Genomic DNA, 18,613 nt, shown 5'->3' with positions numbered 1-18,613 from the left:
GAGCACAGACTCCGGACGCGCAGGCTCAGCGGCCATGGCTCACGGACCCAGCCGCTCCGCGGGGGAGCGGGATCTTCCCGGACCGGGGCACGAACCCGTGTCCCCTGCATTGGCAGGCGGACTCTCAACCACTGCGCCACCAGGGAAGCCAGAGACAATTATTTTTTTTTTTTACATTGTATTTGGATGTATAGCTGGATAGACCGTCGCAGTTTAGAAGCAAAGTTTCAATCGAAATTTTAGAGTAAATCAAGAATTTCTTTGTGGGCATCCAATTCATAATGGACATCCTTTTGCACAGTTGGAGTATGTTCTTTTTCTCACAAAGCAGATTTTTGCTGGTAGAGTTTTCTTGTGGGTCTTTTCATCAGAATTTACCGGTCTTCAGCAAAGCTGTTTACCATGAGGAATAAGGTCTAGGAATGCTAGTCTTAGCAAGGATATAATATTACAGATTAAGTTTATCCATCCTCTCATCCTGTCTTTTTAGCACACAGATATGCAATTGTGCTATATTCAAAAAAGTGAATATGCAGCAAATTCTACCATTAAAGGTGATGGTGGGGAAAAAGGCTCGCTGTAGAGCAAAAATACAAAGAACAAAAATACATCAGTGTTCCTCTATTTTCTAACCCACCAAATGGTCTCTGCCTAATAACCCTGGACATTAAAAAAAAAAAAAACTGGTCTAACTTCTTACTGTACATTAAGGACATCCTTTCTCCCCCATTCTGATTAAATTTTCCTACCCTATACAGGTTGGTGTTTATCCATATGACATGTGAGTTAAGTTTCAGTGCCTTTATTTCCTGAATTGTGTGCAAATCATTTTTTTCCCCTAAAGGTAAGGAGACCTAAGTAGTTTCAGTAGACATTCTGAACAAGAACAGACGTTTGCCATGAAAATGTCCACACCACTCTGAATTAGGGAAGATTAGGCACTTTGACCTGTGAGTGGTTGAATGCACAGTTAGGGACCCTCATCTAAATGGACGGTTATGTAAAGCTAATGCTTTTGCTCCATCACTATTCTGTCTCCTTCAGAAGGTTGTCTCTTTTCTGAAAAAGGTTATAAACATCAGAGAAAAGTATACTGAAGAACAGAATTGATTAATGTGACATATTTGAGTTTCTTCAACAGCATGTCATAGGGAGGCAGTTCCAAACACGGTGAATTAAATTTAAATTACACAGCTTTGGCTAGAAAATTGTTTGGTTAATTTAGCCTCTGAAATGAATCCAATAATAAACTAGATTTTAATTTCTGAGAGAAAAATATGAAAACAATGTGTATTCATTTTATCAGGAAAAGTGCATTAAAAACTAAAATATAGTTGTACAATAGGGTCGAATTTGCACAGTGATATTTTTCCTACTGTAAAAGGCTATAGGAGGTACTGTCTATTGTATGACATCTTTTGTTATTTTAGGTACTGTGTTTTGTGAAAGATGACACTGAGAACATTCTCTAACACTTTCTGTTTGCTGTGGAATTGTTTGGAAAGGCTGTTGAATTTAAATATTAGGTCAACTTTTAAAACAAAATTTAACTTTGCAGCCTAAATAACTTAGTCTGCATGAAACACTACACTGAGCTACACATTTCTAGTCCGTGAATTTCTTTTAGGAAGCAACCTTTATTATTTATATTCGATGTTTGACTTCTCATTCAGAATTTGAACCTAGGCAGCAAAAGATGGAAACTTAGTTCAACAAAGTACCAGTAGAGCTACTGTATTTTGATACAAAAGCTAACATGAGGGGCTTCCCTGGTGGCGCAGTGGTTGAGAGTCCGCCTGCTGATGCAGGGGACACGGGTTCATGCCCCGGTCCGGGAAGATCCCACATGCCGCGGAGCAGCTGGGCCCGTGAGCCATGGCCGCTGAGCCTGGGCGTCCTGAGCCTGTGCTCCGCAACGGGAGAGGCCACAACAGTGAGAGGCCTGCGTACCACAAAAAAAAAAAAAAAAAAAAAAAAAAAAAAAAAAAAGCTAACATGAGATCTAAAGTTAAGAATAATTCACATGTACAACTTCCAGTTTAATGTCTAAAATTGTATTGTTTATAAATATAGTGCAAAAATATTAAATTGGTGTTCCATTCGTGAAACAACAATAATGTTGGTAATGTCACAACTTTTATAAATAGTTAAAAGGTGGTCCTATTCTAGGTACCTTTCATGTATTAAGTTAATCTTTACAACAACAGTGACTATGCTCTCCATTTTTTTCAGATGAGAAAAACAAGGTACAGAACAGTTTTTAAGCTTTTAGAGCAGAGTTTCTCAACTTCTGCACTATTGTCGTTTGGGTCAGATCATTCTTCGTTGTGGGAAGGCTGCCACATACGTTTTAGGATTTTTTAGCAGCATCCGTGGTGTCCATTCTTTAGACGCCAATAGTAGCTCACCCACTCCCACCTCAACCCAGCCGAGACAACTAAAATGTCTCCAGACATTGCCAGATGTCTTCCCAGGTGGAGGAGGGGAGAGGGGGCAACATCACTGCCAGGGTGAGAAGAACTAGATTAAAGAACTTATCCACATCCTCCTCCCCCCCTCCACCAAGAACAAAAATTCCTCAAGGAAAATGAACAATTCTCTTGGAACCATGAAATTAATTTTTAAAAATATGCACTGTGGTTTTCAAAAAAAGGTAGCTTTCCACTTGAAGTTGGCTTTTAAAAAACAGATTATCAGCTCTGGGGCGAATTGGAACAATTGACATGCCAGACCTCATAATCCAATAACTTGTTATTATCAAGTCAGTTTGGATGTTATCCTGCAAGATGTGCTCATGCCAGGAGGAGGATGGATTCTTGCCTTTTAAAGCTCACTGTACTGAACGATACCTACGTGACTATCACACCAATTGCTAATGGCTATCACTGGCATTAACAGTTACAATTCTAGAAAAACTGGTATTTGAACTTCTTTCAAAATGACAGCAGCAAAATAAATTAATTCAGTCTCCCAACTGTGTTAGAGGAATTAAGAGCAGAATAACATGAAACCATCTCAAAATGCTATTAAATGCTTGCATTTATTTAAAGTTATGTTTTGAAGCACTAGCATCTGGACAAATTCTTTATTCTTGATTAATTAAAGACCTTGTACTTGAAATATTTTTGAGCCTAATTTTGCCACAAATGTGCATCATCCCTTGTCTCCACTTTTCAAAATAGCGCAATTCTCTTAACATTTATATATTTATACTTTACCCTCTGACTATTAGACACTCCCTTAATAAAAGTATATCATATATCTGATTTTTCTTTAATTTAAGGCCTTTATTATTGTAATTCTACTTTTAAATAAGGACTTCATCCGTGTTGCAGTTCTGAGTATCATCTAGACAATTATAATCTCCTTAATCCTTAGCCGATGTAATGAGATATTTTCCTTCTTGTACCTTGAATTCTCTCTGTATTACCTTAGCATTAGCCAGATCTGGTGCAAACCTTCACAGTTTCCATGCAATATCTGTGCTGAGTTGATTGCTGTTTATAAGCGGCAGTAAAGAACAACCTTTGGTGCTTGTAAACGTGTTGATTATGTGACTAACTGCTAGGTTTTACACACTCTGCTTTTTTTATTACAGTGATGGTTATCTTCTTTGCTGTAAGTGCAGTGAAGCAACTAGAATGTCAGAAAGAAAATTGTCACCTCTATCCTATTTGCTGTAAAATATCATTCCCCCCAGTACACGCTTCATTTATTCTAAAACCTTAATGATGGAAAGGACAATGGGGAAACAATACCTGCTATCTGAGTATGACAAAGATGAGAACTTCGTAATGAGTGTGAAAGCTCAACACAAATTTTAAAAAGTACCTTCAGTGGATTATATTTGCTTCCCTTTTTGCATCAGTGAAAGATATTCTCTGTTTAATCTGTGTTTCCTAATAAAGACAAGCTATATCTCAAAGATACATCAAATTCTACCTGGTCATGAATATAAAAGGTTATATAGTTGTTCTGCTTTTAGGAAGCCAAGCACAAGTACTGATGCAAACCTTGTAGCACTCCGGGGCGGTAATAAATTTCAAATCATCTGTTTCTGCCAGGCTGTTTTAAACCTCTGTCTGCTCCTGTGTGCAGCTTCCCTGGGCAGTTAAATGGATGGGTATGTACAAGTTGGCTACCACCATTTCCATATCCTCATGTAAAATAAGCTAGAATCAAGTTTTCACAAATATGTCAATTCTTCTATGAGGGATCTAAACTAAGTTGAAGAATGTAAGCTCTGTGTCCTCGGGAAGGGAAATAATTGAATTTGGTTTCTCGATCTGTCAGGTAAACACAAGTGGTGTTTTACTAGTCCACGAGACAAGATTAAAAGATCTGTTAGGTCCCTTTAAATTAATCTACCGAATGTGTTTCCTTTACAGACCACAGATGACATCCTTGTGGCCTCAGCGGAGTGTCCCAGCGATGACGAGGACATTGACCCCTGTGAGCCGAGCTCAGGTGGGTTAGGTTAGTCGACTTTTTTTCTTACTTTCTTTACTTTACTGTGAATCTTTGTTGCATGCTATAGTCCCTAGAAGATCTTTGCATTTTTGTCTAGAAGTCCACCCTATGAAAAAATGCCTCATTGTGAGATAAGAGCTCTTAGTTTTTTTGTGTGTGTGTGTGGTACGTGGGCCTCTCACTGCTGTGGCCTCTCCCGTTGCGGAGCACAGGCTCCGGACGCGCAGGCTCAGCAGCCATGGCTCACGGGCCCAGCCGCTCCGCGGCATGTGGGATCTTCCCGGACCGGGGCACGAACCCACGTCCCCTGCATCGACAGGCGGACTCTTAACCACTGCGCTACCAGGGAAGCCCAAGAGCTCTCACTTTTTACGTGGGTACATTTCCCCACATTTATTTAAAAAATAATTTTTAAAACAAAACCCACAAAGATTATGTATTCCAGAAAAAGCAGTGGGGGACAGCACACAAGGCTGGTACCTTACTGTTCACATTCCATTAGCTCATGATATAATTTTCAGTATAACCATATATGGGGATCTTTCTTGGGTCACCCATAATAAAATTATAAAGTTTAAAAATTGCATTGCATTTTGGAAAATTCTTTGACCTTTCTACTCACAAAAAGTCCCCACTACTCACTCTGCCAGCAAATTATCTTAAGTGATAAATTTCTGAATTTCAGAAGTGAGAGTATTATGGCAATAGTAAAACAAACAGCAGGTACAGCCAGTCCTTGATGCATTTAATAGAGAAATGTCTGAGTCTTCCAATGTCTCCCTAAAATTCAAGTTCATGTGTTTTAACTGTAGGTGATGCATAGTTTCTTCTCCTTCTTTGTGATATGGTGTGACTAACACATCAGTACTGCTTTCCTGCAGCCCTGTACCATCAAGCAGTGGCTGTGGACCCTGAAAATGAACGGATCAGAGCCTGGGTTTGATTCCAAATATTCGTAATACCAAGGATTAGGGTCATTTCCATTAGTTTCCTTTGTAAGCAGTGTTTCTTAAAATTCAGTAATTGTCTTGTTTAGGTTAACAAAACCATTGAGGTAGATATGGACTAACCACTATTGGATAACTCATGACCTCTGTAGATGTCACCTATAACCACAGGAGAACTTCATGTCACGGTAAAATAACTAATCTGGGATTCTTGTGAAGAATATCATTCTAATCTACTTGTTCTGATATTTGGATAAAAAATGGTTCGGGATGCGTATCTTACATCTCCTTTTGAATATCACTTCTACCCCTGTCCCCCCACTGATTATAGCTACTTACTCTCAGCACTTAGAGCAGCTACTGAGTGCCAGTGAGGAGCAGAAGCTCAGCTGTCATCTCTCAGCAGGAGAAGGTTTGGGAGGTCCATTCTGGTTGTCTTCTCGTGTTTCTTTCTCTCACCTCCATCCCACACATCAAAATTCTCAGCCTCCAGACCCATCTTTCATACACAGTTATTAGAAGAGGATCTGATATAATCTGATGATCATGCATTCAATTCCTCCAGTTTCTTGATCTCTACACCATTCCCTTTTGGTTGTCTAGACAGATGTGGTCCCTTCATGATACCATCCTGGACCACTTTGTCAAAATCCTGCTTTTGTTTTCATTGGTATTCTCATTCTCTCTGTGTTAGTCAAAAAGGAAAAAAAAAAAAAAAAATAAGTTACTGCTTTTTTGTCCATGACGTCAGTCCATCTATTTGCCTTCTCCCTCCCTCAAATTTCTCCTTTCCCCATTTCTCCTATTCTCACATGCCCAACCATGACTGTCTCTTTCGTAGCTTCTCTAAGATCTTCCAGCATGGGTCATTCTTAAGTGGAGTCTGGTGTTTGTTATACATTGATATGTGTGTGTGTCTATATTTGTATTTATATTTGCTTTTGTTTTCCCAGTTAGCATGAGAACAGTTGATACTTTTTCCGTTTTTTCCACTCTATTAACACAATGCTGAAAACAGTATAGGTTCTTACTAATTATAGTACTGGCTGGTTTTCCTCTGGGCTGAATCCTTCTTTTGCTGTTTGAGTGGAGGCTATCGTCCTCTTTATATAGAGTCCTCACTTTGAGTACCTAGTAACTCCAGTGTAAGAAGTCTAATTGCACTTAAAATTGTCACTTTTTTTTCCTTCTTGAGCACAGTTAAATGATCCAGTTCTTCTAGCCATTGCTTCTAGGTCTTACTAACCATTCCTTATAGACCAGTTTACTGTCTCTCCCTTTCTCGGGGGACGCCAGCCCTAAGCACAGGATGGTGTGGGTGGGGAAAGAGGAGAGAAAGAAAGAGAAAGATTACTTTTTTTTTTTTTTTTTTTACCATTTTGACATCCTCCTCTCTTTATTCACCTGGCTTTGTTAAATATTATAACACCGTGGAAAGTGAGGAGCAGCTTGTTAATAACCACACTCCAGATACCCTTTCTGCTTCTTCTCTTTACTAATTTATCACTTATCTGAAAGAATCGTGTTTACTTTTCTATTTGTTACTTGTTTATTAACTTATAGCTTGCATCCCCGCCACGCAAGAACAGCTCCGTGAAGCAGGAACTCGGTTTGCATTGTTCCACACAAGACTTGTTGCATGAATTTTAATTTTGTTCCACAGCCCCAAAGTCTGCTGTCTGATATACAAGACACAGCAGCTACTGACCCCATCTGATGACAGCTACAACACTCTTGTACCAAGGCTAGTTTAACTCCTCATCCTCAGTGTTTCTTTCCTTACTCTCTAGTTTTCAATTTGTCAATTCCTCTTAAGGCTTAAACTTCAGATTCTGTTGCTTTAATGGCATCTTCCACTGTAGGCTTTTCTTGTGATCTTACCTCCCCTAGATAGTATCTTGATAGTGTAGTCCATGAATGGTTTCCCTTTCTATATTACATTCTGTAAGCGTGATCTCTTTTCTACATTGGATTTTTCTATCCAATTCCCTATACTTTTTTTTCATGCCCAACTTTAATAATTCATGCAGTGTTGCTCTTTCGGCATAATTGGCTCTGTGTGACAACTTCCCGTGAAATTCTTAGTTCACATGATTTTTTTTTTCCTATTTTCCAACTGTTTTTTTTTGCAGTTGAGGAGTCGTTTTTGTTATCCTCTTATAATCTGAATATTGTTTTCTGCTAGGATAGCCCTCCTCTAGGTCTTTGTTTCTTAATGTAGTATGTACTTGTTCTCTTAAATAGCTTTCTTCATACTTGCTTTGTGTCTTGAACACAAATATAAAATAACATGATCAAAAATTGCAGTCGCTGATGTTATTAGACTTTGGATACTGTTAGATATATCTCGATAAAAATCATGGTGGATATCAGCAGGTTGTATTTTGGAAAACTGACTTTTTAGGAAAGTAATATATTGGGTTAAATATTTAGAACTGGATATGCCTACTATACACTTTTGCTACTCCTTAAGCAAGTGAAAGCAGATATTTTTGTAAAGAGATGCATAATTACTTTTACAGGAAGATTGCCCAAATCTTCTGTGTATTTCACACTAATGTCTCTCAGTCTCCCTGAATATTTACATATGAAGTTTCTCTAATCACCGTGACCCAAAACTCTTCCAAAAATGATTTCTTCTCTGAAAATGTGCTATGCTTATCACTTAGGTGCTTTCCTAAGGCTATTAATGAATCAAACAGGAAAAATCTGGCATCTTCTTGAACACAAGTAGATTAATACCTTTTATGAAGTGCTTGATAAATTGAATTGCCATTTAATTCCACCCAGATCTCTTAACGAAGAGGGACATTATATATTTGGTGGATTGTCAGTTTCACCACTGACTGAATAGTGTTGAGAACTATTGTGCACCCACTGCTCTGTTAAACTCTGGGAGAAACAAATAGGAACTGCACCTTCAGTCCCATTTTACAAAAGGACATCTTTCATTCTACCCCAGACGCTTTTTCAGCTATTCTTTATGAGGAACAGGCTCTTTATCTTTGACATTAAAATATCACCTGTTTTTCAGGTGGTTACAAGAATTAAAACTAATATATGTAAGACGTCTACTGCAATGCCCTGGCATAAAGTAGAGCATAAAGGGTGGCTTTTCTTTTTCCTAATTCGGTTATATAAAAAAGAATATTTTTCCCTTTTACATAATGCTGTTACTTTTCCCGGCTGAACATCGGTGGGCAACCGATGCAACCATTCAGGCCTCCTGATGGGGACTGTACATGTTGAAACTAGATCAGGAACAACCCCCCGGGTGGGAACACATGGAACTCAATTATACTTGATTCCAGCCACACTGTCCCGTGTGGTTAGCATCAGATGATAATTTCACATTGGTGTAAACAGTGTTTTAGAATACGAGAGGGTGGCTGTTCAATTCAGGAGGTCTAATTGAACCCCAGCTCTTAGTCGACAGGTGGAAATCAGAAGCAGCCATTGGTAACTAGGTCACAGGCCAACCTTGCCCTAAAACGCCTGGTTTCAGCTGCCTGGACGTGTGACAAAGTGGATGACTTTTCCTTCACACTTGTTCTCAGAAACACTTGCTCCTGTGCTTTTTCCTCAGCCTCGAGACATGGTTGTTAGATTAAATGAATTAATGTATGGAAAGCATGTTATAGAACAAGGCCTTGTTCATAATAAGTGCTACATGAGTGTTTGCTGTTATTACTATGTGTATTATATAAATATACCTATTTTCCAAGACTCCTTTTTTCACAGGAACATAAGTTTTTGTAAGACAGACTGCTTCGATTTATTAATCAATTGACAAAATGGCAACACTACAAACCACTGATGTTCCACAATGACCCTTAATCATGTCAGTACATCTTGATTTTGAGGCCTTCTTCTAAATAGATCCTTTTCTCAAAACTCCTGAAGAAATTTGGAAAGGTGTTTTGTATGCTGATATCTGAGACCTAAATGGAGATGATGACCCTCTTTGGTGTGGGAACTTCTGATGAAAAACTAGTTTGTCATTTGTTACAGAGAGGACAGGATCAGCTTCTTGTTTCCTGGGAGCCCTATTTAGGAAGGACAGTTTCCTCTTAGATGTATAATGCTTGGAATAATATGTCTGTTCTCTTTGTGTATGTGTGTGGGCAGGTGGTAGCTAATAGGATATTGGGCCACTCTCAAATCAGCTAAACCTTTGGCAAAGGAGAAAAAGAAAAGCTCTATTAAATAATTTAAAAACTGGTGTAATTATAGGAGAAGGAAAGGAATGTCATTTGGGGGGCAAGCTCTTAAACATTAGTTGAACCAATGGGGATGAGGTCATCGGTACAGCCCCTCAAAAAATACTGTTAGTTGCCTGTCAGTTGATCAGGGTTCAGGTTACATGAGTAAAGATAGATCACAGTGACAACTAATATTTAGTGAAGACCTGTTCTGTGTTCATCGTTGTTCTCAGTACTTTGTAAACATTATTCTATTTCATTATTTGGCCAAACTGAAATATTTTCATAGCTAAGGAGATTCAGAGAGATTAAGCTACTTTTTGTAGTATGAGAGAGAGAATATGCTCTCTAGTTTAGGAAAAGTGGGGTTTTAATTTCTTGGAATGCAGAAGGTTGTTCTTTTAGAATTCAGGCACCTCACAAATATAAGATTAATTTTTTAAATGTTCATTTCAATAATTTCCATGGCTGGCATAAATTTAAATTTGATGGCGAAAGGTCCTTTACATGTATTACTATTCATTAGGCTAAATTTGCTGCCATTACTCTGCAATTTCATGTGGTTTTCCAGTGTGCTATTTTGAGAAAAGATCAAAGGATTTCTATTGAACTGATCCCATTAACCACATTAGGAATAAAGATATGTATATTGAACTAGGTGTATTTTTTTATTAAATAACTAATCACAGTCACTTAAAGGAATATATTACTTATTAGATCATATTTTTAGAGCCTGATTAGAAGATAATTTTGTCCTACATTTAAATTGGGGGTACTTATTATGTAATTATTCAAAAGCGAGTTTAATTAGCCTGTAATAGCCAACACATCGCTGTTAACATGGGGAGTTTTGAGGTGCAGCCAACAAAACAGCAGTAATGAGTGCTCCATTTCTGGAAACACCTAGAGCATCTCCTGAGCAGGGTCAGACCAGAGTCAGTGGCGAGGGCCTAGCTAATCATGTAATCATGTAGGTGCAGGACAGGGCATCTGCAGTTTGGGCTCTGATGGGCTAGGTGGCTTTCAGTGTGTGACATGCTGGTGGAAGAACTGCTCTTTTCCATATTAATTCTCCAGACAACTGGAATAAAAATGAAATGCTGTATGGTTAAAATGGAAGAAAGACATTAGACATCATTTGTACTTTTTCCCGTTTTTCTGAGAACAGTAATGTCAAAACAAAAATTACATTGGACAACATTAAACAGACAAGGGAGATCTATTCAAGAGGATTGCAGTAGAAGGAGCCCAAAATTCAATCCGAGCTCAATTCACTGTGAAAAACAAAACAAACCAAAACTGGAAAGTTTTTAAGAGCTGGGATAGAGGGATCATAGACCTTAGACCTTCTGTGTTGGCTGATTGGCTTCACCCAAAGGAAGAATAAACCCTTTCCTTCAAATATCTTCAGGACTGAAGGTAGCTTTATGAGTTGGAGTAACACGTACCCACTCAAGGTAGGCTCCTATTTTCCCCACAGAAATTGGAAGGTGGGGAGCTGTCTTCCTTGAAGGTTATATTTCAAAGCGAGGGCTCCTAAGTCCTTGAGAAAAATAGTCCTGGGTTATAACACTGAAACGAAGCTTTAAAAATATTTACACATCAAAGGTAGAGAAGGAATTTGGATTTACCAGTTTTCTAAAGTAAATGCTCTAAGGAAAGGGAGGCCAGGGCCCTAGAGGCAGGAAGAAGCCTGTCTAAAGTTTGCCCAAGCCTAAGGTCTTGGTCAGTGAAGGCAATTCCACCTTTTCAGGCAACTGATTTCCTTTACCAAAATTAGTTCCTACCAGGAGATCAGTAGAAAACAAAATAACAAACAAAAGATGGTTTCCGTTTGTTTTCAGAACACAGCCATTTTTACTTAACGTGAACTGTTTTCACCTTTCTATGATTTGATAATTTTTGTTTAACAGTATAATGGAGTGAATCATTGTCCCACATTGGAAAAACTTCAAGAGCATTGTGTGAGAATTGTGATATGCAACAGGGAGTGAGTATTAGTTATGATGGTAACTTTGGAGTCAGATAGAACTAGTTCGAGTTGCAGCTCTTCCTGGTCTTGGGGAAGTGTCTTAGCATCCTTGAGGCTCAGTAGCCTGTGCCAGTGAACCCATTATCCTAACTTGTAGTGAGGCCCCTCACAAGGCAGACAGATTTCCAGATCTGGGTGGAAAATAGGTACAGTCCCTTTTGCTGTTAGAGACAGCGGGCTCTATTCACACATGTAAACTAACTGTGCTTGGCCACTTACAGTAATTACTTAGCAAATAAGTGAGTTTGCTGAGTTAGATTAAGCATTTACCTGAAAGTCCACAGGGGCTTCCTTGGTAGTCCAGTGGTTAAGACTCCGCTCTTCCGCTTCAGGGGGCACGGGTTAGATCCCTGGTCGGGGAACTAAGATCCCACATGCCACACGGTGCGGTCAAAAAAAATTAAAAAAGAAAAGAAAGTTTGCAAAAAGTGCATGACTGCTAATGCAGAACCGTCCTACAGTAAGTAACAGAAAAAATCTACTCAGTCATGTGTATACCATAAATTTCTAGGCAGCCTACATATATCCAGCCTTAAAACACTAATAACCTTTCACAAGTCCTTATTAGAAAATGCTAAAATACCATAAGAGCCTTTCTAAAGCGTGACGTGTCCTGTTGAGCTTTGGAAGGAGACAATGAGATACACTGCCGTGCTTTGAAGTATTCACCAACCTCGAAGGAAGAAATGCGGCATAGCTTTAGAAAAATAAAGGGTAAGTCTACTTCTTATGGAAACATGAAATGCAGGAAGAGTGAAACCATGTTTTCTTGTAATTTGTGTCCAATATCTGCGCTGATAATGAAATCGGTTTCCTGTGGAGTTTTCTTGGCATTTATTAATTACATTTCCTCAGATGGTATCAGAGGTAAAGCAGCGTATTCTGAATACTACACTACAGGGCATGCTGCCCCCGTGAAGAGCCAGTACACTTTCTTTGTTGGTTCACGTGCTTCAGAGACCAGCAAATGCTACAATAGGCTTTAGTCTGCAGGTCTCATCTCATGTCACCTGACTTGTTGGTCAGATCACTTTCATCATTAGTAGCTCCTTACCCACCCTCAGTATTATAAGAAGCCTGGCATTGGTAATAAGAAAGACAAGAGTACTTTATGAAATTCAGGTTAAAAAAAAGGATGTATTAAAGATGCCAGTAGAGCCGGAGGCCATCAATTAAATTTTAAAAATTAGTAGAAAGAGAAGGAGCAATGTCACCACCTCTCTGAGCATACTAAAATCTTACATTTCATTGACCAGACTTTGGAAAGCAGACCGAGTTCACATCCCAGTTCAGCCGCTTGCTGTGTCATCAGAAGCAAAACATTGAACCTCTGTGTACTTGACCTTTTACATCTGCAAAATGACGTGAATGATGTTAAATACTCAGGATGTTGTTATGCTGAAAGAGACAATCCATGTAAAGCCCTTAGTGTTGAGTCTGCCACCTAGAAACTTTGATAGTATGACTTAGCTTTTATTAGTAGTACCAGCAGATTAACTGAGGAGTCAACCATATTATAAATGGAAATAAACCTATGGCCACAGGCAAGAAGGGGAAATGTTAGTAATTGGCACTTTAGCATCTACAATAGAAAGCTTTTTAAACTCTTTCTGAATTCTAGCAGCATCAAACTTTTCTCAGTAGCCACTGTGAAGCTAGTAAGACAAGAGCAGTGCTTCAGTTGGATGAATGTGGGTTGCTAGGATGGGAAGAGGGCACATGTCATCTGCTATTCTTAGTTTTGGAGGAAAACAATGCAGGTCGCTGCCCCACAGAGCTTTTGAGAGAAGGAATGATTCGCTTTCCTGCGTGCTATTATAATCGGCTTGCTCTGCCTCCTAAAATATTCGGAACGCTCTGGGCTGCGTGACTTAACCAGGCAGAGCCGCCACACACACCCCCTCCCCCAATGATGGATGGCTTTTCTTCCGTATGTCCCAATTCTAGGCTGGACATGCCTCCTTCTAATGGGCTCAGTGGGGAAGCTGTCTCATCTTTCACCTGAGCTATTGCACTTTCACCAAAAAGAATGTGACTTTCCCCAACAAACGAAAACTGAGACAGCAATAGCTTCACGACAGGAATACAAAGATGATCACCCAAAGTGAGGAGACCCAGTTTCAAATCAGGAAAACCGCATGCTGCCCTGTTACCCAGAATGACCTGCACTTACATAAACACTATACAGAAACTCTGGGCGAGAGGCAGTCCTCATCAAAAGAGTTGTTATTTCCATGATAATAAGCCCTTCTGTCAGGTATTACCAAAGAGTGGTCTTAGATGATTGATTTCTTAATACCTAAAAACATAAAATCTCATAATAAAATTCTGAAAGAAGGAGAAATTTAATTCACTCCAACCACGGGAGCCAGAGAGCACAGATCCATAAAGATAGAATGTTTCACAGATAAACAGAAACAAGCTCCACATGTAGCTTAACAATTAATGGCCTGAAACCACAGGCCTCATAGTATACATGGTTGTTTTGCCACCTGAATTGACAGGGCCTCCATTCATGAAAGGGGAGTCCCTGAGTACAGAGATCCCCTTGGAGATAACGTCTGTGGTGGTCACATGGTGTGCTGTGCGTATCGCAGAGTTGTCTCATTGTTGGGAAGGCTGCCGATTCAATACCTTTTGTGTGGAAGACACAGGAAATATAACTGGACCCTCGTGGGTTTTTTTGTTTTGTTTTGTTTTGTGTTTTTTTTTTTTGTTTTTTTTTTTGTGGTACGCGGGCCTCTCACTGCTGTGGCTCCAGACACACAGACCCAGCAGCCATGGCCCACGGGCCCAGCCGCTCCGCGGCATGTGGGATCTTCCCAGACCGGGGCACGAACCCGTATCCCCTGCATCGGCAGGCGGACTCTCAACCACTGCGCCACCAGGGAAGCCCCCCTCGTTGTTTTTTACATAGCACTTTATCCTTCTCAGAGCACTGGCACATTTATCCACCTGGTGGGATCCTCACAGTGACTCTGGGAGATAAATTATGTATCATCATTATGTCTCTGATGAAAGAATGTGAGCAGAGGATAATGAATTGCTAAGGGTCACTCAGTAAGTTAGGGGCAGTGCCTGGACTAGAATCTAAAAAAATTCTTTTTTACCACTTTGCTATGCTTTCCTAAGATTCTGTGGGAATGCAGACTCCTCTTACTGGAAAGGACAGCTAGATGGCCGGAGGTGTGGTGGAATGTGGCTGGAGGAGGTGGAAATGGACAGCTGCTTAGAAGAGAGGCCTAAAGGGTTCAGTTCTACAGGGAAGGGAACATTTGGGAATACTAACACATCGTTTTACAGTCATAAGTGCCAACACGTTGAATGTATGAAACTGTAGTAGCCACAGACACACCTGAGTTTGAATTCTGGCTATGCCACTTGGGAAGCATACATAGCATAACCTCTTTGAGACTCAGTTTCCTTTCCCATAAAGTCATGATAACAACTACAGAGTTGTTATGAGGAAAAAATTAAATAATGTGTGTAAAGTGCACAGCCCAGAGCCTACCATATAATAATAATTCAATAAAGGTAACAGTTGCTAACTAAATAAAATAAGAAAAAATGTTCAGCCTTGCAGTGAGTCAGAAGCCATAGTAGCCGTGTTGAGCATCAGACGACAGTTAAGTCACATGAAATTATATCTACTAAGGGTAAATCCGTGTACCATTTGGGAGGAAGTGAACAAAGGGGGTTTTAATAATGCAATACATTTAAGTACGTTAATCCCAAGGTATTATGAAATCTTCCCTGGAGCTCTGTAGAAGCCTGATTTTACCTATAAATTGTGAGAAAATAAAGGTGACTGTAGCAACTTCTGTCAGAGAGTTGGAAGGAACGCAGCAATATTCACATGCGCACATGTATGTACACACACTCACATACACACACTCCTCATTACTCCAGCTATAATCATAGTGGCACCTTTGTCTTCCTATAAACCAGGTTCCCCTCAAATTCCTGGTTCCAGTCTTGAGGATTCCTTGGAATGAATCCCCTGGTTTGTGTAAAGAGCGACTGTTCAACTTTCTATATGTAAAAAAGTAAAATACATCTTAAGAAAAGTGACCTCTGGGTGTATGTATTTCTGGGTGTTTTAGTCAATGACCTCCCAGAAAAAGAAGCTATTCTGCTATCAAAGAGTTTAGTTGAGTAGAAATCAATAACGGAGAGTATCATCTCCATTTCAAAATATAGCTCCTCTAGCGTTTTCTGAAATGTGGTACATTTTGATGAAAAGCACATGTAGAATCTCCACACTCCCCAGCTTTGAAACTGACTTTCTCAATTATTGCCTATATGGCCTTTCTTCTACTTGACAGTTATGGAAAGTTTGACCTGACTGATGAGGCCCTTTGCAACTTTCTCACTCTAATAGCAACAGGAATAAAAAAGACCCTAGAAACTTCCGCAACTGCTCTGCTGAATTTGAGAAAAGAGCTCCACATTAGCTCTCAACTATTTGTAGTGCTGTGGGTATCAGATAAGGTCAATATAAGTAAGGCACCCAAACAAATCAAACTGAAGACTGCTAACTTGGTGGACTTTAAATAACTTAGTGCCTAGTCACTGGAATTAAGCAGCCTATACTTGGAGGCATTGGGAAAGTAAATGCAGATGCAATACTTGCATTGATGCACACTGATCCCAATTCACTTAAGCAGAGAGGTGCTTTCTGGCTTAATTAAATAAATACCATCTTTACTTCTTTTATTGAAGATGTTGTAGGAGGTGGGAGTTAGGAAAGTATTGAGGTAAAAGTATTTTATAAAGATGTATGTAATGACCATCAATGTTTTACCCACTTGTTTATTGCCTTTACTCAAAACTTTGAAATCAAAGATCTCTGACATTTTCTTAATGGCTATATCCACCCCAGTCCACTCCTGAAAATTTATGAACTTATAAAAATCTCTTCCTCTAATCAGTCAGAAAACATACATTTTGCAGCTCATGTGTTGAGCCTTCATTAGATGTTTGGAGGTGAGGGAATTGGTGGAAAAGAGAAACAGAGTCACAGGACACTATCAAAGGACTAGCAGTCTAGTCTGGAAGAGAAGAAACAGCCCAAAGAGAAATGAGACATGTAAGTAAGATTTCACAATAGTAGAGGATCCATACTAAAATGGTTGATGTAATATGTGGTTGAGAGAAGATTGGGATAAAGATGGATTTTCTCCAGATTCTCCCATATGTCTTCTTGATTCGGTTCTTGCCAGCTTGAAGCCATCCTATCTCATATCTTCCTTCTTGAGAAATCCTTGATGGCTTTCCAGGGTTCACACTGGAAGGCGTGGATCCTTCTCCTCCTTTAAGGCTCATTCCAAATAACTTCTACTGAGACTGCCCTTTGCTGATGACCTGTGTAAAGCCTCTCCCTCATTATTTTCTTAGCATCCAATTTTTGTGCCTTCTTGTGTTACTGAATTTTTTAAATTTAAAATTGTCCTGTTTGTTTTCTTATGTTTTCTGTTTTATTTCAAATATACTAAAAGTTCTAAGAAGGTGGAACCCATGGCTGTCTTACGTATGTTGTTATGAACACCTTATGTGGTACCTGGTAAATTGTTGTTACTCAATACATATTTGTTGAAATTTTTTAATTAATTTTTTCTACTTGATTTTCTTTTTTCCTTTTTTCCCGTCTCCATTCATTAACCAATGATAACAGCTTGGCATGCATCTTTCACCATGTTCCTAGGAACATATAAAAATATAGGGTCATTTTTCTCTCTTGCCATAGAAAAATAGAAGCACACTCTATGAATTAAATTTGGTTTTCTACTTTCTAATGTATTATGGACATCTTTTAGGTCAACAGAATTTTCTGTAATTCCTATTTTTAACTCTGTTAAAATTCCAGGCTGTGAGTGTGCCATAATTAAGGGTGTCCAATAAATGTTGCAATTATGGCTGAATAACCTGTTAACGAGCATTTAAGTTGTCCTTTTTTCTTTTCTCCCCGAAATGTGATAACAGGCATCCTGTATTTATATATCTGCATGCTGGTGTATTTAATTCTTTAGACTATATTCTCAAACTGAGATTGCTTGATTAAAATATGTGTGTACTTTTTAACTTTACTACTGTAAATTTCAAACATATAATAAATTAGAAGGCATTGTATAATGAACTCACATCCACCCATCAGCCATCTGCAATTTAATCCTTTTAAATTTTGATAGATGTTACTAGATTACTTTCTGAAATTTTTTGAGGAATTCATATTCTCACCAGCACAACTGTCTGTTTCCCAAGCAGATGTTCTAACCAAATTGTCACTATTTCTTTAATTCTACTTTATTCCTCCAATATTGTTGGCCAAAAAAAAAAAACCCTCCTTATTTTATTTTGACTTCCATTCTAGTGAAATTGAGCATCTTGTCCTACATTTATCACCCGTGTAGATCTTCTGTCCTTCACTTGCTTGTCTCTATTTTTGTCCATTTTTCTAGTGGGCTTTTGCCTTTTTCTATAGCAATTGATACATGCTTTGTAGATTTTATAGGTGTTAACTCTTGGTTTGTTGTATGTACTACAGATATTTCTCCTCTCCTTTCTCTTCTGCACTTTCACTCTGTTAGTGGCACCTTTTTCCACGTAAAATTGTTATTATTTATGGAGTCAAATGTGATTATCTTTTGATATATGGCTTCATTCCATGGTCTATGATCTATGTAAGTTTCAGGTCCACCTTCAAATTTCTTCTCACTTTCCCCCAAAACTCAATATGCTGCCACCACTCTGGCATTCGTTCAGTTCCTGAAAAGCAAACTCCTTTCTTCCTCAAGGTCATTCCACATGTGGTTCCTACTGGTTAGAAGATTCTTCTGCCCACTTTTCACTGGCTACTCTCCACTGATTTTCCACATCTCAGCATAAATGTTACAATCTCAGAAAGGTCTGTCTGACTCCCAGTCTAAATCAGAAACCTCTGTTCTACTCCTGCACGGTACTTA

The 18,613-nt window shown here is 39.0% G+C and overlaps 1 protein-coding gene across 17 annotated transcripts in view; it reads left to right on the top strand.

The window, feature by feature from the left end:
• NRXN1 (neurexin 1) overlaps nucleotides 1-18,613 on the top strand; it is a 1,148,195-nt gene that overhangs the window by 1,120,872 nt on the left and 8,710 nt on the right. For 10 of the 17 annotated variants that reach the window (XM_032653219.1, XM_032653235.1, XM_032653228.1 and 7 more), the window contains one exon: nucleotides 4,389-4,476. In XM_032653219.1, the coding sequence (XP_032509110.1) occupies nucleotides 4,389-4,476 (88 nt within the window). The remainder of the gene's footprint in view (nucleotides 1-4,388; nucleotides 4,477-18,613) is intronic. The other 7 variants (XM_032653220.1, XM_032653236.1, XM_032653234.1 and 4 more) reach the window with 1 other exon arrangement.

This window comes from Phocoena sinus, chromosome 13 (genome assembly GCF_008692025.1).
Source record: "Phocoena sinus isolate mPhoSin1 chromosome 13, mPhoSin1.pri, whole genome shotgun sequence".
In the NCBI taxonomy this organism is placed as follows: domain Eukaryota; kingdom Metazoa; phylum Chordata; class Mammalia; order Artiodactyla; family Phocoenidae; genus Phocoena; species Phocoena sinus.
The sequence above is the reverse complement of the archived record's forward strand: the minus strand, read 5'-3'. Positions and strand labels throughout refer to the sequence as shown.